The sequence below is a fragment of the Biomphalaria glabrata genome, chromosome 8 (assembly GCF_947242115.1).
Source record: "Biomphalaria glabrata chromosome 8, xgBioGlab47.1, whole genome shotgun sequence".
NCBI classification, from domain to species: Eukaryota; Metazoa; Mollusca; class Gastropoda; family Planorbidae; genus Biomphalaria; species Biomphalaria glabrata.
The window spans coordinates 2,016,679-2,043,617 of NC_074718.1; the positions used below are offsets into that span (position 1 = coordinate 2,016,679).

General features: G+C 39.3%; 1 protein-coding gene across 1 annotated transcript; it reads right to left on the reverse strand.

The window, feature by feature from the left end:
- Positions 1–1,259: 1,259 nt before the first annotated feature.
- LOC106071437 (ADAM 17-like protease) lies at positions 1,260–26,672 on the reverse strand. The gene is made up of 4 exons (XM_056039748.1): positions 26,575–26,672; positions 18,473–19,638; positions 4,031–4,228; positions 1,260–2,132 (listed from the first exon to the last, which is right to left on the reverse strand). Exons 2-4 carry the CDS (start codon positions 19,625–19,627, stop codon positions 1,461–1,463), a joined length of 2,025 nt encoding a protein of 674 aa, XP_055895723.1. The 5' UTR covers positions 19,628–19,638; positions 26,575–26,672; the 3' UTR covers positions 1,260–1,460.
- Positions 26,673–26,939: the final 267 nt, after the last annotated feature.

A 26,939-nucleotide genomic window follows, 5' to 3' on the forward strand; every position in this document is an offset into this window, starting at 1 on the left:
GAATGCGTGTCCGATGACATCTCTCCAAAATATAATCGTGATAATTATTATGAAAGTGCACGGAACGTTGAAAAAAGTTCCACTGTCAATTGCTTTTGTATTTCGAGCTTTTTTTAAAAATTATGATTTAACTTACAATAACAAACAAATTAGCATGACCACGTGCAGACCATATAACACTATCAAGCAGTCAAAGTTATCGAGACATTGTATATAGATCATGATTGTTTACAGGGCCGGTCTTAGGCCACTGCAACCTATGCGGTCGCAGTGGGCCCCGCGCTTTCATAGGCCCCGCGCTAATTCTAGGTGTAATTATTAACTTGCAAAATATATGTACGAAAAATTCCTGGAAATCTCCTGAAGTTATTAAAATCTCCTGAAAACTTATAAAAAGCTCCTGAAAAATAGACAAAAGTGCCATTTGTTGGTGTCATTCATTGCGGGAAACGCCAATCCTACGCGATAAAAAAAAAAGGCATTGTCAGCTTTCATGTAATAAAATGTAATAATCGGGCAAATTTTCACCTTAAAGTCCAATACTTTTTTTTACTTCTATAGTCACAGGCATATAAATATGCCGTAGGTGGCAAGGTTCGTAAAGTAAAATAAATTTGATCGCAATTTTTAGGATCGGCACTGATTATTTACACTATTTATTGTTATATAGAGCGACTTGCCGCAGTTCATCAATTATAATCGTCGTTAATACGAGAGCAATAGCAGTTAGTCAGAACGAGATCAGTTTTGAATGTTTATCACAAGGAACCAAGATTTCAGATTTCTTAATGCAAAATGTTTCCTAGTGCATAATTTCATAGTTGTACGGTGCGAATATGAAAGGAAAAAAAAAATAGAAGGGCTTTAAAAAATGGATTTAAATCAATTTAAGGCACTTTTGGTAGCTCAGTCGTACTGGGATTTTTTTTTTGCTAGAAAAAAAGAAAAAGGGGGGGGGGGTATTTTAAAATTTTGCGCGCAGACGGCCCTGATTGTACAACCTATAATTTCGTTGATCTATGCTTTGTGATTCCAAAAGCTAGCTCGTTGTTTTCACACAAATGTAATCCTGAGCGTGCGGTTGTACTTCGTATTCCAATTTATTATACATATTGACAACAATCTTGATTTAAAAATGGTAAGTCTGTATATGTATATACATGTAAATATGCTTATATATTACTGAAAATCTAAATAGCACGCTATTAAAAGAATACAAAGGTGTAAAATAGATGCAAATGTAGGCCAATAATTTCAAATAGTTTTATTTTGAAAAAAAACAAAAATGTGTTAAATTGTCAAAGTATACATCAAAAATAATTCTTAGCTTTTTTTTAAACCCTCGTTTGAATTATTGTTTATGGAGAATTTTTTGTGGCCTGTTTAACTCTTTCTCTCCTAACTGACGACACCAGCGTTGATTCCACCAGAATGTGGTAAATAATTACGGAAAGAAAGAGTTAATTCAGCGCGAATAGGAAGGCAAGCAGCATGATACATTTCAAAGTGTGTACAAAGTGTAAATATTTGCTGCCAACTTCAGAACGAGACTGGCCATAAATATCCGAGACTAGGGACAAGCGACAAACACCATTTTTACAGAATCCTATCAAGCAAGGTTCACCGTCTTCCATTTTGAGACTCATCTGGACACAATCTTTAGGAGAGGCGGCGTCACGGCAGCAGTGGGTACACATGGTCACGGTGTTCTCATCGCACGTGCAAGGCTCGAGCTGGCGAGGTGGGTTTGAGCCCCGCCCTAGATTCTCGCAGTAGGATAGGCAACGGCCGTACCAGCAGGTGCCCCGGCTCTCGCACGAAGAGTTGTTCGGGAGGGCTTCGGGCGAAGGACACTTCCGGAAGTCATTTCCGGAGCAGTAAGGGGTCGAGTAGCACTGAGTGAGTGTACTGTCTCGGCACAGCTGCGTGGACGGGGCTATGTGGCAGTCGATCGTGCAGCACGGGTGACTGAAAGGGCTGCACGTGGCGTTGGTGCGAAGTCTGCAGTTCTCCTGGCAGCATGGATCTTCTTGAAGTATCCCGACATCACACTCCTCCCCATAGTCCAAGAGTCCATTGCCACAATAACTTGAATTTATATTGTAGGGTAAAAAACATTTGTGGGCTTTAGCCTGGGGAAAAAAAAGTATATTTATACATAAAAAAATATATTAAAAAATACTTTTTTAAAAACAAAGCTTATATTAAGCGTAGTTGTATCAGTTTTGATCAGTCTTGTGATGAAATATGTAATAGATCTACCGATCTAGTCATTTAGACAAAGTATTTATATATATTTTTTAGCGCAATTTCTTGGTGTTTTTTTTTTTTTGCTTTCTCAATGTGCTATGATCCTGCCACTTGTCTGGACCAGTTGAGAAAAGGAAAGAGGGGGGAGAGAGAAAGAAGGGGATTATCTGTGTGAAGGTTGCCGAGACAGCTTTTTAAATGCATGTAGCCTAATAAAAAATATTATACGACTTGAATTTAAACTCAAGGGCTTAAGCCTCATGAAGGCAGTACACTAGCCACTCTGCCAGCAAAATGCTTATGAAAATAGAAGGTTTCATATAGTTAGGTTAAAATTTTTAAGCGACGACCTAATTCTCTGTCTGTGTATGGCATTGTATGTCTGAAGAATAAAAAAATCTATTCCCTTTGCAACTTCTTGTTTGACTAAAGAGGCCACTCCTTGATACACAGCTGAGGTCGCAGGTTGGGCATCTGTAATCATTCGGTGATGTTGTACATACAACCTAATTCTCTAGACAAATAAAGGGGGCTAACTCAACTTATACCGCCACATCATCAAGTAGCCTACAATTTCTTTCCCTTGTTGGATACCAAACAAAACAATCAATTACCAATTGTTAATTAACTAATTGATTCTTTGTTTTGTCAGGTACAAGAAACAATTGTGCTAAATTTCAACTTGATCCGAGAACGGAAATGGGAGAAATAACGTGTGAAAACATTTAACCAGACAGACAGACAGACAGGCAGAGTTGATATACGCTTTGTAAAAAAAAAAAAAAGATATTCTACACATACGAAACAATATGCATTAATTTATATGTCTCTCCATATAGTCCTTCAACGTCAAGAAGATAAAAAAAGATACTCAAAAGTAAAGTAGCAATTATACATAAAACACTGAACCTGGTCGTGCGGTTTGCGCGCTGGACTGTCGTTCGGATTTATCGACGGTCGAGGGTTCAAACCCTGCCCGCTCCCATCCCCCGTCGTCCTGCGGGAGGTTTGGACTAGGAAGTAAACTATCTTCAACTCTGAAGGAACATCCGAATTATGTAAAACATTTTAAAAACAAACATTTTTAATCTTCAAATACAATAACAAAACTTAATAAAATACTCAGAAAGACACAAAGATAAAGGCACATTCTTCATCCCATGTGCTAGGACAAATTTGTACAAATACTCCTTCTTCCCTAAGTGCTATTAGAGCACGGAATGGGTAGCCTGAGCTAGCCAGGAAAACCAGTGACTTGGTAGAATTTAAGTCATTGGTTAATATACATGACTAAATGCATGACAGAAACAGATGACCTTTACATCATCTGCCCTATAGACCGCAAGGTCTGAAAGGGGAACTTTTAAAAAAAATATTTTAGTTGGAATGGACACTTAAGCATTCACAAGCCTGCATCCAACATTACAAGGCATGCCTTCACCTGGAACCTCCACGGAAAGAGGGGACGGCCCAGGAATACATGGCGCCGTGATTTAGAAACAGATGTCAAGCAGATGGGCAAGACTGCGCGAGGTTCCCACCCATTGGAGGCCCTAGGCGGCTGCCTAGTTTGCCTATGCCTAAGTCCGGCCCTGGTCGGGAACGAACTGACGTTTAACCACTTGTGGAACCACATAAAACTGAAATGACAACCCTACCTCACCCCCTCCCCAAGCATTGACTTTCGAAACTTTCTTCCTTCGTACTCAAGACTCTTTGCTCCAAGCATGCCGCCATAAAAAATAGTCACCTCCAGAACTTGCCATAAAAAAATAGTCACCTCCAGAACTTCAGAGATCTCCGCAATCGAGCAGGGAGAGAACTTCATAGAGTTGGCGTCTATCCCCATTCCAGACCGCGCCCACATCAAGTACTTTCCCCCTTCTTCGGACGACGGACTGCAGGGGCCATCATCGTCTTTATCGTGGTCACTCCCCCAGTTGTGGCCAAGCTCATGGGCGATAACCGTGAAATACTTCTGCCGACAAAAAAAAATAAAACATTTTTTATTTTAAGTTACAAATTAAACAAGTACACTAAAAAAAAAATAAATAATTTTAACAAGCAAAATAAAAAAAAAAAAAAAAAAACTTATCTAAAGGGGAAGAACTCGACACTTAAAACTAACAATAATGTTCCAGTCATTTCCCTTTTATTGATATCAAAATAATTAATTTCTGATCTAATCTAGGACAGGTGATGGTGGGTTACCTGATTATTCTCCTAGCCCAGCGGTTCTCAACCTTTTATGCTCGGCGACCCCTTTTTACAATCCCCCCAATCTGTGGCGACCCCACCCACCCACACACACACAACAATAGAAGAGTAGACAGAAACAATCCATATTTTCGATCGTCTTAGGCGACCCCTGGCAAATCGTCAATCGACCCCCAAGGGGGTCGCGACCCACAGGCTGAGAAGCCCTGTCCCAGTCGATGAACATACTCGCGACGTCTTTTCATCCCCACCTCTTGTAGTATTCAGGCGAGACCAAAAAACTACAAGACATATTAATACACAGTAAACGCCGCAACATTTCAAGTGAACCTGGCACTTGGCCATGTAAGCGACGTAACTGTCTGACCTGCAAACACACGCTCGCCACCCCCACCCCATCACCTGTCCTAAAATGACCATCAAGATCAGTGACAAATTTAACTGTAATAGTAGAGGAGTCATATATGCCTGGTTTATAACAATATGCTCAAGGTGTCAGATGGTCTATATTGGAAACACAGGCAGGACCTTAAAAATACGACTCCAAGAACACCTTAGAGCAGCAGTTCTCAGCGACCCCCTTTTTACAATCCCCTACTCTGCCGCGACCCCCCCCCCCCCCGCACACACACAGCAATTGAAGAATAGACAATAACAATTCCATATTTTCGATGGTCTTTGGCGACCCCTGGCAAATCGTCAATCGACCCTCAAGGGGTTGAGAACCCCTGCCTTAGAGACATTCGTAACTTTGCAACTAAGCCCGTCTCTGTCCATTTTAATAACACACATCATAGGGGTACCACCGACCTCCTCGTCACTGCCATACAACAATGCAACGACAAAAACACCCGTCTGCAGATAGAAAACAAACTTATTTACATGTCAGGCACCCTCCAACCTAACGGGATCAACAACCAGCACACTTTTATTGAATATGCGATGGGCACTAACACTACGGTACCCCCTTTCCCCATTCATCTTTGCCTGACATCTCCGCCCCCCTTCCGATTTCCCGCGCTTTTACACCAGCGTAGCTCATTTCTTTTCTGCCTCGATAGAGAACATCATCGTACAGATAAGTTAACTTAACTCTTTCTCTTCTAACTGACGATACCAGTGTTGATTCCATCAGAATGTGGTAAATAATTACGGAGAGAAAGAGTTAAGACTATTTTAATGTTAATTAATTGTTTGTTATTTTTGTTTGTTTTGTAGCTGATGAAGGCCTCGTGGCCCAAACGTCCTTTGTTTTACTTGGTCCGGCAGGGTTACATATATGCATGTTTTTTCGTATTTTCTATACAGTCGTTTACCCCCCTGCAGCAGTAGTCTTTAAATCAATGGACTAATTGAGTATTTTTGTTTATGATGGAAAAATAACGCTAAAAATTATACAAGCGGACTTAACCCAACAAATTTTGCCATATCTGTGAATCCCAAAGGATTAACTTCCCTTAGAGATATCAATCAAAATAATTTATCACCAGTCGTTCATTGACTAATGGGTTATTTTTTTTTTTTTTATTGATTCTTGTCTAGACTACTCTAGGCCTAGACCAATGAATAATTGTGCAAGGTTTCATCTTGAATCCTTGATCCGAGAATGGGTGTGGGAGAAATGACGTGTACAAACTTTTTTTCAGGCAGAGTGAGTAATAACAATTTTATTTATAAAGCGCTGTTCACAAACAAAATGTAGGCTCAAGGCGCTGTAATAACATCACAAACACGTCAGAGCCAATGACAAACTAATCTAAAATCTTAATGTTCTTCTTAAAAGTGGTGTAGCATATTGTCTGTCTGAGGTCAATGGCCAGTGAGTTCCATACTTTTGGTCCGTGCACTGAAAAAGCCCGCAGACCGTAGCTTTTGAGGGAGAAACGTGGCACCACTATATATATCTATATATATAGTCTACCCTAACGGCTCAGGGCCCCGCAAAAGACACTCGCCCAGGGGCCCGCGCACTGCTGAGGCCGCCCCTGGTAGTACTAGCAGTATTTAAAAAATCTAACAAATTAACGATATTTTAAGTTATCTTCCTTTAATTGACATCAACTTGACAGGAGGCGAGTTTTTGAAACACATTTGGTAAGATTGTTGATTATCTTCCTTAGCAGATGGTCAGTCGGGCTCTGGAGTTCAATATCGTAAGACGAATTAACAGCGAAAAAAAAAAAAATCTTTGACTAGTTTGCCCAAAATGCGACCCGCGGGCCAGATCCGGCACGCGACGTGGTTCTATCTGGCCCGCCGAAACGTCAGCACAAAGTGTAGAAAAAAGTACCTCAGTTTTTCTCTGATGGATTAGTACTATTACATTTAAAAGTTGTGCTTTTATGAACGCATCTTTTTGTGTGTGTGGAATATGATAATAAACCAACATATTTGTTTAAAAAAAAAAACAATCACCATTATGAAACAAATATGGCGGCATTCTCGTTTTGAGCCGCGAATAAAAGATTGTTAAACTAAGCCTGTAGATTCGAGGATTTACGAGACGTCAAGAAAATGAGACGGTGGTAAAGCTAGCTATAATGTTGCTCACATTTTAAGCAGAGAAATGACCCCGTTTTCCGACGCGTTATGCAAATATTGGATTTCCAACATCCCATTCATCAATGTACGTTCCTATAAATTTCTTATCAAATAGTTTCAGGTAAATTTCATTTCAGGCAAATTTCATTTCATTTTATTTCAGCCGAATTCGGGTGAGCATCACTGCTCTAGTTCCTTGTGTAATAACCAGGGCCGGTCTTAGGCCACTGCAACCTATGCGGCCGCAGTGGACCCCGCGCTTTCATGGGCCCCGCGCTAATTCTAGGTGTAATCATTATATTGCAAAATATATGCGAAAAATTCATGGAAATCTGAATTTATTAATTTATTATCCTCATTCCCACCAAGACTAGGCCCCGCGCAATCAGTTTCGCATAGGGCTCCGTAACTGTTGGGACCGGCCCTGGTAATAACATTAATGGAATGACGTAAACGTGTTGCCCTGCCTCATCGTGGCGCCCGCGTGGAAACGGCCATAAGAGGAAGTGGTTAGGCGAAATGGGTAGCAAAACATGACTCCCGTGGGGATGCCCACGGGTAGACGAGAGTCAACCCATAGCACGGGCGGGGTTGTAAAAAAGTCCCCACGAACACGTCCCACATCCATGCGCTGTTCCTCAAAGGGACCGTTACATCAATGGCGGTTCCCACACAGCTAGCTTGGTACAACGAAGGAAAATGACGGTGGCTCCCGGTGCCCTCGGCCTTCGGCCATGTGCAGCCAAGCATGCGTCGGGGCCAAAGGCATTGGAAACAGCAATGTTTTACATAGGCATTGACTCGGGTCCCTCTCAAACAGAACTGTGTTCCCACAGGTTTGTTTTTTTTTACTGTTCGGCTGGACGACCAAACAGGTTTTTTTTCAAACTTAGAGCTCGAAGAGCCTTCGGCTCAGCTCTTAGACATCAACAAATACGTACATTGCGTATCACATCGTGAAAAATAGCTATCTATTTTAAATTTATTTATAACACTAATTCATGAATTAAAACAAGGTTACACATACAGTCATAAAAAAAAAAGGGAGAAATAATGATTAAACAAAAATTAGTAAAATTAAAATTTTATCCAGTAGATATTTTTTAAAAATTATTTACATATTTAAAATTGTTATATTATTATTATTATTAGAAATAGTAGCAGCATTTAAAAAATCTAACAAATTTACATTTTAATCAAGTTCAAAAGATTTCCGACAACAGTAAAAAAAAAAGCCACACTTTGTCATCAGTGTACACACTTTGTCATCAATGTGTTCACACTTTGTCATCAGTGTACACACTTTGTCATCAGTGTACACACTTTGTCATCAATGTGTTCACACTTTGTCATCAGTGTACACACTTTGTCATCAGTGTACACACTTTGTCATCAATGTGTTCACACTTTGTCATCAGTGTACACACTTTGTCATCAATGTGTTCACACTTTGTCATCAGTGTACACACTTTGTCATCAATGTGTTCACACTTTGTCATCAGTGTACACACTTTGGCATCAGTGTACACACTTTGTCATCAATGTGTTCACACTTTGTCATCAGTGTACACACTTTGGCATCAGTGTACACACTTTGTCATCAATGTGTTCACACTTTGTCATCAGTGTACACACTTTGTCATCAGTGTACACACTTTGTCATCAGTGTACACACTTTGGCATCAGTGTACACACTTTGTCATCAATGTGTTCACACTTTGTCATCAGTGTACACACTTTGTCATCAGTGTACACACTTTGTCATCAGTGTACACACTTTGTCATCAATGTGTTCACACTTTGTCATCAGTGTACACACTTTGTCATCAGTGTACACACTTTGTCATCAATGTGTTCACACTTTGTCATCAGTGTACACACTTTGTCATCAGTGTACACACTTTGTCATCAATGTGTTCACACTTTGTCATCAGTGTACACACTTTGTCATCAATGTGTTCACACTTTGTCATCAGTGTACACACTTTGTCATCAATGTGTTCACACTTTGTCATCAGTGTACACACTTTGGCATCAGTGTACACACTTTGTCATCAATGTGTTCACACTTTGTCATCAGTGTACACACTTTGGCATCAGTGTACACACTTTGTCATCAATGTGTTCACACTTTGTCATCAGTGTACACACTTTGTCATCAGTGTACACACTTTGTCATCAGTGTACACACTTTGGCATCAGTGTACACACTTTGTCATCAATGTGTTCACACTTTGTCATCAGTGTACACACTTTGTCATCAGTGTACACACTTTGTCATCAGTGTACACACTTTGGCATCAGTGTACACACTTTGTCATCAATGTGTTCACACTTTGTCATCAGTGTACACACTTTGTCATCAGTGTACACACTTTGTCATCAATGTGTTCACACTTTGTCATCAGTGTACACACTTTGTCATCAATGTGTTCACACTTTGTCATCAGTGTACACACTTTGTCATCAATGTGTTCACACTTTGTCATCAGTGTACACACTTTGGCATCAGTGTACACACTTTGTCATCAATGTGTTCACACTTTGTCATCAGTGTACACACTTTGGCATCAGTGTACACACTTTGTCATCAATGTGTTCACACTTTGTCATCAGTGTACACACTTTGTCATCAGTGTACACACTTTGTCATCAGTGTACACACTTTGGCATCAGTGTACACACTTTGTCATCAATGTGTTCACACTTTGTCATCAGTGTACACACTTTGTCATCAGTGTACACACTTTGTCATCAGTGTACACACTTTGGCATCAGTGTACACACTTTGTCATCAATGTGTTCACACTTTGTCATCAGTGTACACACTTTGTCATCAGTGTACACACTTTGTCATCAGTGTACACACTTTGTCATCAGTGTACACACTTTGTCATCAGTGTACACACTTTGTCATCAGTGTACACACTTTGTCATCAGTGTACACACTTTGGCATCAGTGTACACACTTTGTCATCAATGTGTTCACACTTTGTCATCAGTGTACACACTTTGTCATCAGTGTACACACTTTGTCATCAATGTGTTCACACTTTGTCATCAGTGTACACACTTTGTCATCAGTGTACACACTTTGTCATCAATGTGTTCACACTTTGTCATCAGTGTACACACTTTGTCATCAATGTGTTCACACTTTGTCATCAGTGTACACACTTTGTCATCAATGTGTTCACACTTTGTCATCAGTGTACACACTTTGGCATCAGTGTACACACTTTGTCATCAATGTGTTCACACTTTGTCATCAGTGTACACACTTTGGCATCAGTGTACACACTTTGTCATCAATGTGTTCACACTTTGTCATCAGTGTACACACTTTGTCATCAGTGTACACACTTTGTCATCAGTGTACACACTTTGGCATCAGTGTACACACTTTGTCATCAATGTGTTCACACTTTGTCATCAGTGTACACACTTTGTCATCAGTGTACACACTTTGTCATCAGTGTACACACTTTGGCATCAGTGTACACACTTTGTCATCAATGTGTTCACACTTTGTCATCAGTGTACACACTTTGTCATCAGTGTACACACTTTGTCATCAGTGTACACACTTTGTCATCAGTGTACACACTTTGTCATCAGTGTACACACTTTGTCATCAGTGTACACACTTTGTCATCAGTGTACACACTTTGGCATCAGTGTACACACTTTGTCATCAATGTGTTCACACTTTGTCATCAGTGTACACACTTTGTCATCAATGTGTTCACACTTTGTCATCAGTGTACACACTTTGTCATCAGTGTACACACTTTGGCATCAATGTGTTCACACTTTGTCATCAGTGTACACACTTTGGCATCAGTGTACACACTTTGTCATCAATGTGTTCACACTTTGTCATCAGTGTACACACTTTGTCATCAATGTGTTCACACTTTGTCATCAGTGTACACACTTTGGCATGAGTGTACACACTTTGGCATCAATGTGTTCACACGTTGTCATCAGTGTACACACTTTGTCATCAGTGTACAGGCTTTGTCATCATTATACACACTTTGTCATCAGTGTACACACTTTGTCATCAGTGTACACACTTTGTCATCAGTGTACACACTTTGTCATCAATGTGTTCACACTTTGTCATCAGTGTACACACTTTGTCATCAGTGTACACACTTTGTCATCAATATACACACTTTGTCATCAGTGTACACACTTTGTCATCAATGTGTTCACACTTTGTCATCAGTGTACACACTTTGTCATCAATGTGTTCACACTTTGTCATCAGTGTACACACTTTGGCATGAGTGTACACACTTTGGCATCAATGTGTTCACACGTTGTCATCAGTGTACACACTTTGTCATCAGTGTACAGGCTTTGTCATCATTATACACACTTTGTCATCAGTGTACACACTTTGTCATCAGTGTACACACTTTGTCATCAGTGTACACACTTTGTCATCAGTGTACACACTTTGTCATCAATGTGTTCACACTTTGTCATCAGTGTGTACACACTTTGTCATCAATGTACACACTTTGTCATCAGTGTACACACTTTGTCATCAGTGTACACACTTTGTCATCAGTGTACACACTTTGTCATCAATGTGTTCACACTTTGTCATCAGTGTGTACACACTTTGTCATCAATGTACACACTTTGTCATCAGTGTAAACAATTTGTCTTCAATGTGTACACACTTTGTCATCAGTGTACACACTTTGTCATCAGTGTACAGGCTTTGTCATCAGTGTACAGGCTTTGTCATCATTATACACACTTTGTCATCAGTGCACACACTTTGTCATCAGTGTACACACTTTGTCATCAGTGTACACACTTTGTCATCAGTGTACACACTTTGTCATCAGTGTACACACTTTGTCATCAGTGTACACACTTTGTCATCAGTGTACACACTTTGTCATCAGTGTACACACTTTGGCATCAGTGTACACACTTTGTCATCAATGTGTTCACACTTTGTCATCAGTGTACACACTTTGTCATCAGTGTACACACTTTGTCATCAATGTGTTCACACTTTGTCATCAGTGTACACACTTTGTCATCAGTGTACACACTTTGTCATCAATGTGTTCACACTTTGTCATCAGTGTACACACTTTGTCATCAATGTGTTCACACTTTGTCATCAGTGTACACACTTTGTCATCAATGTGTTCACACTTTGTCATCAGTGTACACACTTTGGCATCAGTGTACACACTTTGTCATCAATGTGTTCACACTTTGTCATCAGTGTACACACTTTGGCATCAGTGTACACACTTTGTCATCAATGTGTTCACACTTTGTCATCAGTGTACACACTTTGTCATCAGTGTACACACTTTGTCATCAGTGTACACACTTTGGCATCAGTGTACACACTTTGTCATCAATGTGTTCACACTTTGTCATCAGTGTACACACTTTGTCATCAGTGTACACACTTTGTCATCAGTGTACACACTTTGGCATCAGTGTACACACTTTGTCATCAATGTGTTCACACTTTGTCATCAGTGTACACACTTTGTCATCAGTGTACACACTTTGTCATCAGTGTACACACTTTGTCATCAGTGTACACACTTTGTCATCAGTGTACACACTTTGTCATCAGTGTACACACTTTGTCATCAGTGTACACACTTTGGCATCAGTGTACACACTTTGTCATCAATGTGTTCACACTTTGTCATCAGTGTACACACTTTGTCATCAATGTGTTCACACTTTGTCATCAGTGTACACACTTTGTCATCAGTGTACACACTTTGGCATCAATGTGTTCACACTTTGTCATCAGTGTACACACTTTGGCATCAGTGTACACACTTTGTCATCAATGTGTTCACACTTTGTCATCAGTGTACACACTTTGTCATCAATGTGTTCACACTTTGTCATCAGTGTACACACTTTGGCATGAGTGTACACACTTTGGCATCAATGTGTTCACACGTTGTCATCAGTGTACACACTTTGTCATCAGTGTACAGGCTTTGTCATCATTATACACACTTTGTCATCAGTGTACACACTTTGTCATCAGTGTACACACTTTGTCATCAGTGTACACACTTTGTCATCAATGTGTTCACACTTTGTCATCAGTGTACACACTTTGTCATCAGTGTACACACTTTGTCATCAATATACACACTTTGTCATCAGTGTACACACTTTGTCATCAATGTGTTCACACTTTGTCATCAGTGTACACACTTTGTCATCAATGTGTTCACACTTTGTCATCAGTGTACACACTTTGGCATGAGTGTACACACTTTGGCATCAATGTGTTCACACGTTGTCATCAGTGTACACACTTTGTCATCAGTGTACAGGCTTTGTCATCATTATACACACTTTGTCATCAGTGTACACACTTTGTCATCAGTGTACACACTTTGTCATCAGTGTACACACTTTGTCATCAGTGTACACACTTTGTCATCAATGTGTTCACACTTTGTCATCAGTGTGTACACACTTTGTCATCAATGTACACACTTTGTCATCAGTGTACACACTTTGTCATCAGTGTACACACTTTGTCATCAGTGTACACACTTTGTCATCAATGTGTTCACACTTTGTCATCAGTGTGTACACACTTTGTCATCAATGTACACACTTTGTCATCAGTGTAAACAATTTGTCTTCAATGTGTACACACTTTGTCATCAGTGTACACACTTTGTCATCAGTGTACAGGCTTTGTCATCAGTGTACAGGCTTTGTCATCATTATACACACTTTGTCATCAGTGCACACACTTTGTCATCAGTGTACACACTTTGTCATCAGTGTACACACTTTGTCATCAATGTGTTCACACTTTGTCATCAGTGTACACACTTTGTCTTCAATGTGTACACACTTTGTCTTCAGTGTACACATTTTGTCTTCAATGTGTACACACTTTGTCTTCAGTGTACACACTTTGTCTTCAGTGTACACACTTTGTCATCAATGTGTTCACACTTTGTCATGAGTGTGTACACACTTTGTCATCAGTGTACACACTTTGTCATCAGTGTACACACTTTGTCATCAATGTGTTCACACTTTGTCATGAGTGTGTACACACTTTGTCATCAATGTACACACTTTGTCATCAATGTACAGACTTTGTCATCAGTGTACACACTTTGTCATCAATGTGTTCACACTTTGTCATCAGTGTGTACACACTTTGTCATCAATATACACACTTTGTCATCAGTGTACACACTTTGTCTTCAATGTACATACTTTGTCATCAGTGTACACAATTTGTCTTCAATGTGTACACAATTGTCTTCAGTGTACACACTTTGCCTTCAGTGTACACACTTTGTCATCAGTGTACACACTTTGTCATTAATGTGTTCACACTTTGTCATCAGTGTGTACACACTTTGTCATCAATGTACACACTTTGTCATCAATGTGTTCACACTTTGTCATCAGTGTACACACTTTGTCATCAATGTGTTCACACTTTGTCATCAGTGTACACACTTTGTCATCAGTGTACACACTTTGTCATCAATGTGTTCACATTTTGTCATCAGTGTACACACTTTGTCATCAATGTGTTCACACTTTGTCATCAGTGTACACACTTTGGCATCAGTGTACACACTTTGTCATCAGTGTACACACTTTGTCATCAATGTGTTCACACTTTGTCATCAGTGTACACACTTTGTCATCAATGTGTTCACACTTTGTCATCAGTGTACACACTTTGTCATCAGTGTACACACTTTGTCATCAATATACACACTTTGTCATCAGTGTACACACTTTGTCATCAATGTGTTCACACTTTGTCATCAGTGTACACACTTTGTCATCAGTGTACACACTTTGTCATCAATATACACACTTTGTCATCAGTGTACACACTTTGTCATCAATGTGTTCACACTTTGTCATCAGTGTACACACTTTGTCATCAATGTGTTCACACTTTGTCATCAGTGTACACACTTTGGCATGAGTGTACACACTTTGGCATCAATGTGTTCACACGTTGTCATCAGTGTACACACTTTGTCATCAGTGTACAGGCTTTGTCATCATTATACACACTTTGTCATCAGTGTACACACTTTGTCATCAGTGTACACACTTTGTCATCAGTGTACACACTTTGTCATCAGTGTACACACTTTGTCATCAATGTGTTCACACTTTGTCATCAGTGTGTACACACTTTGTCATCAATGTACACACTTTGTCATCAGTGTACACACTTTGTCATCAGTGTACACACTTTGTCATCAGTGTACACACTTTGTCATCAATGTGTTCACACTTTGTCATCAGTGTGTACACACTTTGTCATCAATGTACACACTTTGTCATCAGTGTACACAATTTGTCTTCAATGTGTACACACTTTGTCATCAGTGTACACACTTTGTCATCAGTGTACAGGCTTTGTCATCAGTGTACAGGCTTTGTCATCATTATACACACTTTGTCATCAGTGCACACACTTTGTCATCAGTGTACACACTTTGTCATCAGTGTACACACTTTGTCATCAATGTGTTCACACTTTGTCATCAGTGTACACACTTTGTCTTCAATGTGTACACACTTTGTCTTCAGTGTACACATTTTGTCTTCAATGTGTACACACTTTGTCTTCAGTGTACACACTTTGTCTTCAGTGTACACACTTTGTCATCAATGTGTTCACACTTTGTCATGAGTGTGTACACACTTTGTCATCAGTGTACACACTTTGTCATCAGTGTACACACTTTGTCATCAATGTGTTCACACTTTGTCATGAGTGTGTACACACTTTGTCATCAATGTACACACTTTGTCATCAATATACACACTTTGTCATCAGTGTACACACTTTGTCTTCAATGTACACACTTTGTCATCAGTGTACACAATTTGTCTTCAATGTGTACACAATTGTCTTCAGTGTACACACTTTGCCTTCAGTGTACACACTTTGTCATCAGTGTACACACTTTGTCATTAATGTGTTCACACTTTGTCATCAGTGTGTACACACTTTGTCATCAATGTACACACTTTGTCATCAGTGTACACACTTTGTCATCAATGTGTTCACACTTTGTCATCAGTGTACACACTTTGTCATCAATGTGTTCACACTTTGTCATCAGTGTGTACACATTTTGTCATCAATGTACACACTTTGTCATCAGTTTGTACACACTTTGTCATCAGTTTGTACACACTTTGTCATCAGTGTGTACACACTTTGTCATCAATGTACACACTTTGTCATAAATGTACACACTTTGTCATCCATTTGTTCACACTCTGTCATCAGTGTACACACTTTGTCATCAGTGTACACACTTTGTCATCAATGTGTTCACACTTTGTCATCAGTGTACACACTTTGTCATCAATGTGTTCACACTTTGTCATCAGTGTGTACACACTTTGTCATCAATGTACACACTTAGTCTTCAATGTGTACACACTTTGTCATCAGTGTGTACACACTTTGTCATCAGTGTACACACTTTGTCATCATTGTACACACTTTGTCATCAGTGTACACACTTTGTCTTCAGTGTATCTACAAGCTCTTGTATATTAACGAACTCATCACTCCATATGCCCCTCGGAGAACTCTCCAGGATATGGACAGATGGACTCAACGCTTCTGGTCTTTCTACGCTTTCCCCCTCAAAAGTTATCGTCTGCTGGCTTTTTCAGTGCATGGACCAAAGGTTTGGAATTCTCTCCCCGTGGATCTCAGACAGACACCATGTGTCATTACATACAGGGGCGGAGCTAGGAATTTCCCATTGATTGGGGACCTTGGGACTTGACCTACTTGGGGGGGGGGGGCTGCGTTTTGCGTAATATTTAATTTTAAATGTAAAAAACACTGATTTGGGGACCCCTAAAGTGAGGGCCCGGGGGGATTTTTTAATTGTCCCCGCTCCTCCTCCTCCCCCACCCTAGCTACGCCACTGATTACATATAACTTTTGTTTTAGATTAGTTTGTTCTTTTCGCTCTTTCCTTTATGTTTGTTATAGTATTATAGCGTCTTGAGCCTTCATTATACTTGTTATCAGTGCTTGATAAATTAAATTATTATTTTCATTATTATTATAGAAATATAATTTAAAAGCAAAAAATATACAATGGTTTTTAAGTTAACTTATGTAAGAACTTGAAACATTTAAATTCTTGCAGTTTGGGCCCCTACCATTTTTAGGCTCGGGCGCTACGAACCCCTTCGCGCCATTATTGCTACGCCAATGTATATAATTCTAATATTGTTTGATATTTATTCTGTCGCACTCTTCTCTGTCGTTCGGATTTATCGACGGTCGAGGGTTCAAACCCTGCCCGCTCCCATCCCCCGTCGTCCTGCGGGAGGTTTGGACTAGGAAGTAAACTATCTTCAACTCTGAAGGAACATCCGAAACATGTAAAACATTTTACAAAACAAAAACATTAAATCTGGCCAGATAGAAACCTATAAATGTTGACCAATGTAACAAGTATACAACATACATGCCAGATAGGACTCGCGGCCTTGGTTTAGGTGTATTACTGATCTAGAGGATAGGATTTAGATTTATGGCAAACATGGCGAATGTTTCCATATCATTGTTGTTGTTTTTTTTATGTTACGCCACCTTTCGGTTGTAAATGGGACATTAAACATACACTACGGTCTCCGCCATGATCCAAGGAACATTTATGCCAAGTTTTATCAAGCTTATCAAACGGTTTTGATTTGGGGCATACATACATACATACAAACATACATACATACATGCATACCGTTACATACGCCTTACTTTCAGCTTTATATTATACATACATACATACATACAAACATACATACATACATGCATACTGTTACATACGCCTTACTTTCAGCTTTATATTATATATACATACATACATACATACATACATACATACATACATACATACATACATACATACATACATACATACATACATACATACATGCATACATACATACATATATATATATATACATGCATACATACAGGTGATTCAGGGCCGGCCTTAGGCCCCTGTAACCTATGCGACCGCAGTGGGCCCCGCATTTTCATAATCTTCTGAAATTGTAAAATATACGAAAAAGTCCTGGTGTTCTCCTAAAATTATTAAAATCTCTTTCAATATGGAAAAGGCTAAGGCAACTTTGTGAGTAACGAACTTTATATACTGTATAAATAAAATACAAGGACTAATTATTTTTCTAGTACAAACTCTTTAATTTTCACATATTATCATTATCCCAATCCAGATTGGGCCCCGCGCAATCCGTTTCGCATAGGGCCCCGCAATTGTTAGGACCGGCCCTGCATACGTACATACATATATAGTTATGTATACATTATACATACATACATACTCCTTACTTTCTTATTTATACCTTACTGTCTACTTTATATATTAGATACATTTACCGATATTGGCATTTGTTCTCCTGTAAGCCTGATGGGGGTGCTCAATCCTACATTTCGCGCCACGCCGCGCCGACCAGAGCAGATCCCGTTGTTCCACTCAGACCCGGAAGCTTCCGCCGTCGACGCCAATCCCAGCATCTCCCCGTAGTTCCGCTGTGACGTCAGATGCATCAAGCAGAACTGAGCGAAGTAGGGGAAGTCTGCTAGGCTGTATACAAACTTGGTGGCATCGTTGAACGATTCCTCCATGTTGTAATGTATCGATCCTGGGTAGACATAGCTAAAACTCGTATGGACGAGGACAGCTTTTAATACGATCCGTTGGTTTACGAAATTGGCGAATTCCGTGGTGTTAAAGATTCGATCCACTGACTGGTATATGTTAATAAGTATTCCGACCATCTTTTGCACACTGCCCTGGCCAATGCCCAATAATGCCCTGTAATCAGCCACGGCTAGAACTTCACATGCATTTAGAGTCAGTATGTTTCTTACGAACCTAGAGTTCGATTCTTTATTATATTTATGCAATTTAGGCTTATCGTAATTAGCTCTTCGATTGCTCTCCATATGATGACTGTTTCTGAATGTTTCGTTTTTAAAATGAAGACGCCCGTCCGTGTCGAAGAATATTTCGCGACAAAAAGGCGACCCACTTTCGCTGTGGTTGACCGTCAAGTCTCTGACGTCGTAGAAGATCATGTGATGTGGGTGACTCCTTGCGTCGTGAAGACTCAACGGCTCAATGCTGAAAATAGTTTCTCCGGTGAAAATGCGCCCCACCCAGATGTTCTCCACATTCACCATGTCAACGCCGCTGAGATCGTCACCTTGCAAGTGACCAGTGTAAATCAGATCGAGGTCAGTTGAGTGTGGGGTCATGACCCCGTGACTGTCCACCAGAGAGACAGTAAAGTTAGAATGGAGGTTTGATGCGCCAGGATACAGACTCATCACAAACTTTCTTCCGAGAGCAAATAAAGACATTTTGACCTTGACATTGCCAGTTTCTCTCTTGACTTTCAGTCGAATCATATCTGGCTTGAGAATCTCAAACTGCGTAAACTTTGACTCCAGAGAGTCACAACGAACTGGTAAGTATGTTATAATCATCTGGGAACAAAAACTCCAGCATACCCACTTGATACAGCACATTGCACGATGATCTGTACATACAGAAAGATGACAGTTTATGCAAACTTTAAAAACTCGTTTTTGGTTTGTTAAAATAATATTATATATTTATAAAAATGTTATCCTCTTTATGAACCACTTCAGTGGAAAAAACGATAATAAAGATTAAAATGTAAACAATCTCAATGCTATCATTAGGAAACTAGAGCAGGGGTATCCGAATTAAGACCCGCGTGCTACATGCGGCCCGCAGACACCCAAAGAAATCACATTACATATATAAAAATGCTAATATATCAAAAATAAATAATTGTAAATATCCATAGACATTATTGAAACTTGATTCTCATCACTTATAATGAAGAAGCTAAAGAAACATTGTCTCTAAACGTCATTCTAAAAAGTTCAAATTAAACTAAGATTATTTTAAATGGCAATATTTCGAAAAATTCAAGTCAAAGACGCAAGCACAGGCCAGTATTTATTCAATGCTATGAAGAACTGTGTTGAAAGTTGAATGTGTTGGATTGGCTTGTACAAGAAGGCAAGAGTAACAACTGATGGAATCGTGTTTTGACTGAGAGAAAAACAGACTTTGTAATAAAATAAATTGCAATATCCCAACCATAAACTCATTATGGGAAAGTTTACACAAATCTGCATTGAATAACAATTACTTTATTGCACACAATATGTAAATTGACATTAAAATAGGCATAGGTCTAACCTTAAGCATAGCTTAACTATTTAAGGCCCACGTTTGTTGAGAGCCCCGAGGATAATAAACATATCATTGTTTCAGAGACAAAATAGCGAAACTTGTTATTGTTGAAGTAAACTAGGTTTTTAATAAGCTGCATAATTTTTTTTTTCAATGTTAATTTATATTTGTCTATTTTATTTGGGACTACCAAATTCACTTCGCCTAGGGTCTCCCATTATTTAAGGCCGGCCCTGACAGGTAGTTTCGAGAAGTACATTAAGATTTGAAAACAAAACAATCCGATGTTCGGTAAGAGTAGCATTCGCTGGCCTAGCGTTAGAAGACTATATAATCTCATGGAAAAAAAATGTTAGTTTCCTTAAAGGGCATTGAATGTGACTTTGTTACTAATATTTCTAATGAAGAGTTGAAGACAGACTTCATGCTTATTATCGGAAGCATTGCGATTTTGTTGTTTGCACATGAAATGTATGTCCATTTCTTGAGGCCAGCAAAGTGAAATTAGGCTTTATCATTTTCCTTAGCTCAACGGTGAAACTAGTTCTAGTGAAATGGTTGAAATGTACACGACTTATTTGTATTCCTTGATTGTGGAATTTGAAAGCAAATATTAAGACGTCAGCAACTTGGAACCAGCTTTCAATACCACCAGCTAACCATTTAATGCAATATCACTTATTGACTTGTAATTTGACAGAAGTCACAATGATAACTACTACTAAGCTAGTTCCATGGTCAGGGAACATTATGTACGAGAGTAGACAGTTATATACTTCACATTAAGTACAACTATACATTTGTGGCGAAATGTAAAATCTAAAGAGGAAAAAAAAACAAGATTACAAAGACAGTTTGTGTGGAAACAGCCCCCGAAGTGGTCCACCCAGGCAGGCTTCAATAATTTCAGAAAGAACATCCAAATGAAATTATATCATAGACAAATGAGAGATAAGAATGGAGAAAGAAGGTTGACAGATCTTGTGTAGTGCCCCAACGGTACAGCAGATCAAAGGATAGGTGCAAGTGAATGCAAAGTTAGATGTGAACCTGGCCTAACTAGTTCCCCTTTCAGACCTTGTAGTCTATAGGGCAGAGGAAGTAAAGTTCATCTGTTTTTTGTGGCCTACGGTTAACGAGGGTGTCATGTAGCCAGCACAACGACCAACCACCTTTACTTTTCCCCAACTAATATCAGGTACCCATTGGAGCTGGGTGGACTCAGAGGCGCCTAGGATTCCGAAGTTGAAAATCCCAGTCCTCACCAGGATTCGAACCCGGGAACCCCGGTTCAGAAGCCAAGCGCTTTACCGCTCCGCCACCGCGCCTCAATAAAGAAAATGAAGTTTACAAGATTACTATTCTTTTTAATTTAGGTCTAACTTATAATGCATACTAATTAGCTTTTTCTCTTTAAAAAACTGCTTGCATAACTAATTTTAAAAATGAGATTTTTCGCTTTCAGAAACAAAAAAAAGTAGCCGTTGCATCAGAACTTTGAATGGTCTAAAATATTGGGAGGTCGGATTTTCAATATCTTTTCTAGTTTACGAGATCTAAACGGGACGGACGGACAGACGGACAGACATTTCGCACAAAACTAATAGCGTCTTTTCCCCTTTCGGGGGCCGCTAAAAACGCTTGTAAAATTTTAGTTCAAGAAATTGCTAACTCTTGCTATAATTCCTCAATGGGGAGTGCATATATATATATATATCATGAACATTCATAATAAAGAACTCTAAGGGGAAAAAAGAATAGCTTCCCTAAAGGACGAACATTGAATCAGTTATGCACCTTGGAATAGAGGTACTTGAGGAGAGGAACGACCCTTAAAACTCCTACGAGATTAAACAAAACAACAAAAATGAAATCTAAATTGACCTGAAACGATTTAAAACTATTGGATCTAGTAATTTAATGGGGTATTTAAAGTATATCATTTTTTACGCATCTAAAAATGGCTTCATTTCTCTACTTAAAATGTGAGCAACATTTTAGTTAACTTTATCACCAACTTATTTTCTTATCTCTTTTTGGTAAATATACCCATCGACCCTCCAATCACTAGACGTAGTTTAACCAATCTTTTGTACGCGGCTCAAACCAAGTATATGTTATTGTTTCTGAAACAGTCAGACTTTCTTTACAAAACAATTATATTCACTTTTGTTCCACAAAAAAGATCCATTCACTTTTCCTGTTAGACTCTACATTAAGAGTTCCATTTCATAAACTCAGAACCGCACTTAAACGTCATGATACCAATCCATCAGAGAAAAAAGCGAGAGCCCTAAAGGAGGTAAAGATAAATTTTCAACTTTTTTGAAGGGGGGAGGAGTTTGGAGGATTTTCTACTTTCTGTGCCAACGTTTCGGCGGGCCGGATGGTACCACGTCGCGGGCCGGTTCTGGCCCGCGGGCGTACTTTGGGCATCACTGTCCTAGAGGGCTGCCTAGTTTGCCAATGCCTAAGGCCTGATTAGGTGAAACATAAACAAGTTGGCTTGTTTTTACAGGCTGTCGCAATACTTTGGTTGAAATATAGTTTACTGAAGTGAAGACTGTTCTATATGTTTCGTCATCATTTTTAAAGTACGCAACATGAATATTGGGGAATAAATACGCAATAAATAATTGAAACATAGAATACAGGGCCGGCCCTACAGATTAAGGGGCCCTATGCGAAAAGCGAAAGAGAATTGCATGCGTCTCAAATAGCCTATGACAACCAGTCCAACTCCTGGCCTACACGTGTGGCTCAGATATTGAGTCCGGCGGAACTGTTCTCACTAACAGGAGAAGGGGCAAAGGCGAGTAACTGGCGCCTTAACCAGTAAGCTTCGGGCAGGAGGGGCTCGTTAGCCATGGCTGGCTACCCACCTAGGAGAAGGAAAACTCTAAATTCAAACCTCTGTTGCCTTGCAGCTATACCCAATCAGGGGAAAGGCTTCGGGAGTCAACCCTGAGGAAAAATCAGGAGCTGGCGACCCTAAGGCAGTTTGCAGCATCCAGTGCTACACTCTGATAGAACCTGCGACGCCACTGACCCCAAACCGTATCGGCAATGTATACATCAGCTGCGTGGAGAGGGGGGAACTGATGTGTGGGCGACATCGTTCTGACCACAGCTAATGCCCAGGCACTCATCATCTCACCGAGATGATCCACAACCGCTTCGCGACTGAACGAAGGCATATAGTAAATACAGAAGTTGACTTGATGCTGTTGCCTTTGCTGTTTACCACGCACCGTAAGGATTTCAAACCGTCCGGGGGTTGGGGCGGGAACTTAATGGTTAAGCTCTTGGCTTCCGAACTTGCGGCCCTGTAGGAAAGGCTGGAAATTTTGAATTCCAGGATTAATAGGGCGCCCCTGACCCCCCCCCCCACCCAAATTTAATGGGTACCTGACTTAAGTTGGGGGAAGTTAAGAGTGTTGGTTGTTGTGCTGGCCACACGACACCCTCGTTAACCTTTGGTCCAAGAAAAAGATGACACTGATATCATCTGACCTATAGATAGCAAGGTCTGAAAGGTAAACTATCACTGAATTTTTTTTACAATTTGCCACAAAAGTATAAAAGAAAATGGTGATCACGTGATGTAAAAGTAAGTAAATGCAGGTAACAACGATAAAATTTCGTATATTTGTTATTTACTTACAAGCAGACATATTTAATGTTTTGTGATTTAACATAGAGCCTTGGTAATTCAGATAATTACACCCTGGCTACGTTTTTATAACATTAGCAAAAAAAAACATGATTTTAAGGTGGGGGGTCGATTCATTGTCGGCAATTGTAAAAAGCGTTCGCAGAGCTAAAAAGGTTGAGAACCGCTGACATAACGTATCGTGGTTAAACATAAAGCCTTGGCAATGTCATTTAAAATACATAATGCATATAAGATATTTGGGGCGTGATTGGTGAATTGTAAAATGTGTGTGTTTGTGTGTGTAAGTGTGTGTTTACAGGTTGGTGATGAAGAAAAGAAAAAAAAAGTTCCCATTTGTGGTCTATAGGGCAGATGGTGTAAAGGCCATCTGTTTCATGTGGCCAGCACAACGACCAACAGCATTTACTTTTCCTCAACTAATGTCAGGTACCCATCAGAGCTGGGTGGACTTAGACTGCAGCGGTTCTCAGCCTTTTATGCTCGGCGACCCCTTATTACGATCCCCCACTCTGCCGCGACACGCAAATACACACAGCAATAGAAGAATAGACAAAAACAATCCATTTTTTCGATGGTCTTTGGCGACCCCCCTGGCAAATCGTCAATCGACCCCACAAGGGGGTCGCGACCCACAGGTTGAGAACCCCTGACTTAGAGGCACCCAAATATCCATAATTAAAAATCCCAGTCTTCACCAGAATTCAAACCCGGGACCCCGAGTTAGGAAACCAAGCACTTGACATCACAGCCATCGCGCCTCCGACGATGAAGAAAAGGGAGCATTCATTTTTGGTCTTGGAGATATATAGCACGACATGGTCTGTCATAATTAACAACGGGAGACGATTTAAAGATTTGAAACAGTAAAGACGTGTTGTTTTTTTTGTTGTTTTTTAGTTTTTTTTTTTTTTTTTTTTTTTTTTTTTGGTTTAGTTTTAGTTTTTTTTTGTTTTAGAAGTTTTTTTTTTTTGTTTTTTTTTTTATTTTATTTTATTTTTTTGGTCTTAGTTTTTAATATAATTTTTTTTTGTTTTAGTTTTTTTTTAATTTTATTTTTTGTTTTAGTTTTTTTTTTATTTTATTTTTTGTTTTAGTTTTTTTTTTATTTTATTTTTTGTTTTAGTTTTTTTTTTTTTGTTTTTTAGTTTTTTTTTTGTATTTTTTTTGTTCTAGTTTTTTTTTTTTTTAAAGTTTTTTTTTTTTAGTTTTTTTTTTTTTTACTGAGATATAAAAAATCATCACCCTTTGGGTCAGGATTTTGTGATTTTACCATCACAAAAGAGATACAAGACACCGATAGCAAAGACAAACAGACACAAACACTCTTTTGTTCCCCTGGCAATCAAATCCTTAAATAAGAACAATCTGGTATAAACTTTGTCACATGTAAATTATGAGTGAGTCTGGTGTGAATGGACATTTTTTTAAAATAAATATACTGTTTTGTTTGGTGTAATGCACAAATTGTAAGACAAATTTCCTTACGGACAATAAAGATTATTATTATTATTATTATTATTATTATTATTATTATCTTGTACACATATCAGTGCATTTCATCTAATGTTAATTTGTTTATATTGTTATTTATATTTATGTATACTTTTTTTTTTAAATGCTGATCATGTTAATTGAAGTTCTACAATAACAGAATCGAATACGCCTATATCGATTAGTTATACTAGTAAACTGGTGCTACAATACAAGAATCGAAAACGTCTTAAAAAAAAGTAAAGTTCCCCTTTCAGACCTTGTGGTCTATAGGGCAGATGATGTAAAGTTCACCTGTTTCTGTGGCCTACGGTTAACGAAGGTGTCATGTGGCCAGCACAACGACCAACCGCCTTTACTTTTCCCTAACTAATGTCAGGTACTCATTAGAGCTGGGTGGACGCAGAGGCGCCCGAAGATCCCGAGATTAAAAATCCCAGTCTTCACCAGGATTCGAACCCCGTTCCCCGGTTCGGAAGCCAAGCGCTTTACCGCTCAGCCACCGCGCCTCCTATAAAATCTGATAATCTGATAAGGGGGGTCGCGACCCCACAGGTTGAGAACCCCTGCCTTTATTTAGTTATTAGGGACGACAGTATGCTAAAGACAATTTTTTTTTTTTGGTGAGCTGAAAGGTTGATGGTGTAACAGAGTTGCCCCCCCCCCTCCCCCGAAAATGCTTTACAGAGACCAGCCTAGGTGACGATTTGCTATACCTGACATCTAGAATTAGAAGACCAGAGAACCTGGCAGCTTCCAAATGAGACAGCTGGAGAGTTAGTACAATCAAAAGGTCGCGGGATACAGATTTGAGACCAAAAGGACATCTACTGCCGAGGACAGACGTATACGGCGAAAAGAGATCCTAAATCTAGTCCTAAATTTTTGTTTGATCTAAATATAGACTAGTTTAGCTCTAAGAAATCAATATCGATAGCAAATTTCTGTGGAAAACAAAAAAAGGGCTGGATAGTATCCCTCCTATAGTCTACTCACGTGACCTCTAAATTCATCAATCTATAATACTCATTTGTTGGCAATTAAAGAGGAATAGAGGACTTATTTTTATGTTTATTTCACCTGACAAATTAGTTTCGACAACTTTGATCTAGCAATTCTCTTCTGACAACAAGTTAAGCTCACATAAAGATCTAAATCTTTTAGCAGTCATATCAATGGCATCCGCTTTCAGTTGAACTGTGCACTAACTCTGTTCAGTGCACTGAACGAGAAATGCGCATAACAGAGAAATGTAATCATTCTTAATTATATAAATAATACAATGAATATAAATAATGTGACATAAAAGTTCGCGCCAAAACGTCCCCATGCACCAAAATGACCATCGTGTCAAAACGGCTGCGCCAAAACGGTCGCACCAAAAACGACCATCGTGTCAAAATGGCTTCGCCAAAACGGTAGCATTAAAACGGCTGCGCCAAAAC

Bases quoted from the DNA above. Each gene is read 5' to 3' on its own strand.
- LOC106071437 (XM_056039748.1), bottom strand. From the start codon at position 19,627: ATGTGCTGTATCAAGTGGGTATGCTGGAGTTTTTGTTCCCAGATGATT. The intron at 4,229-18,472 runs GTAAATGTATCT...TTTTGTCGGCAG, and splicing joins GAGAACAAATGCCAATATCG to AAGTATTTCACGGTTATCGC. The intron at 2,133-4,030 runs GTGACTATTTTT...TTTTTTCCCCAG, and splicing joins AGATCTCTGAAGTTCTGGAG to GCTAAAGCCCACAAATGTTT.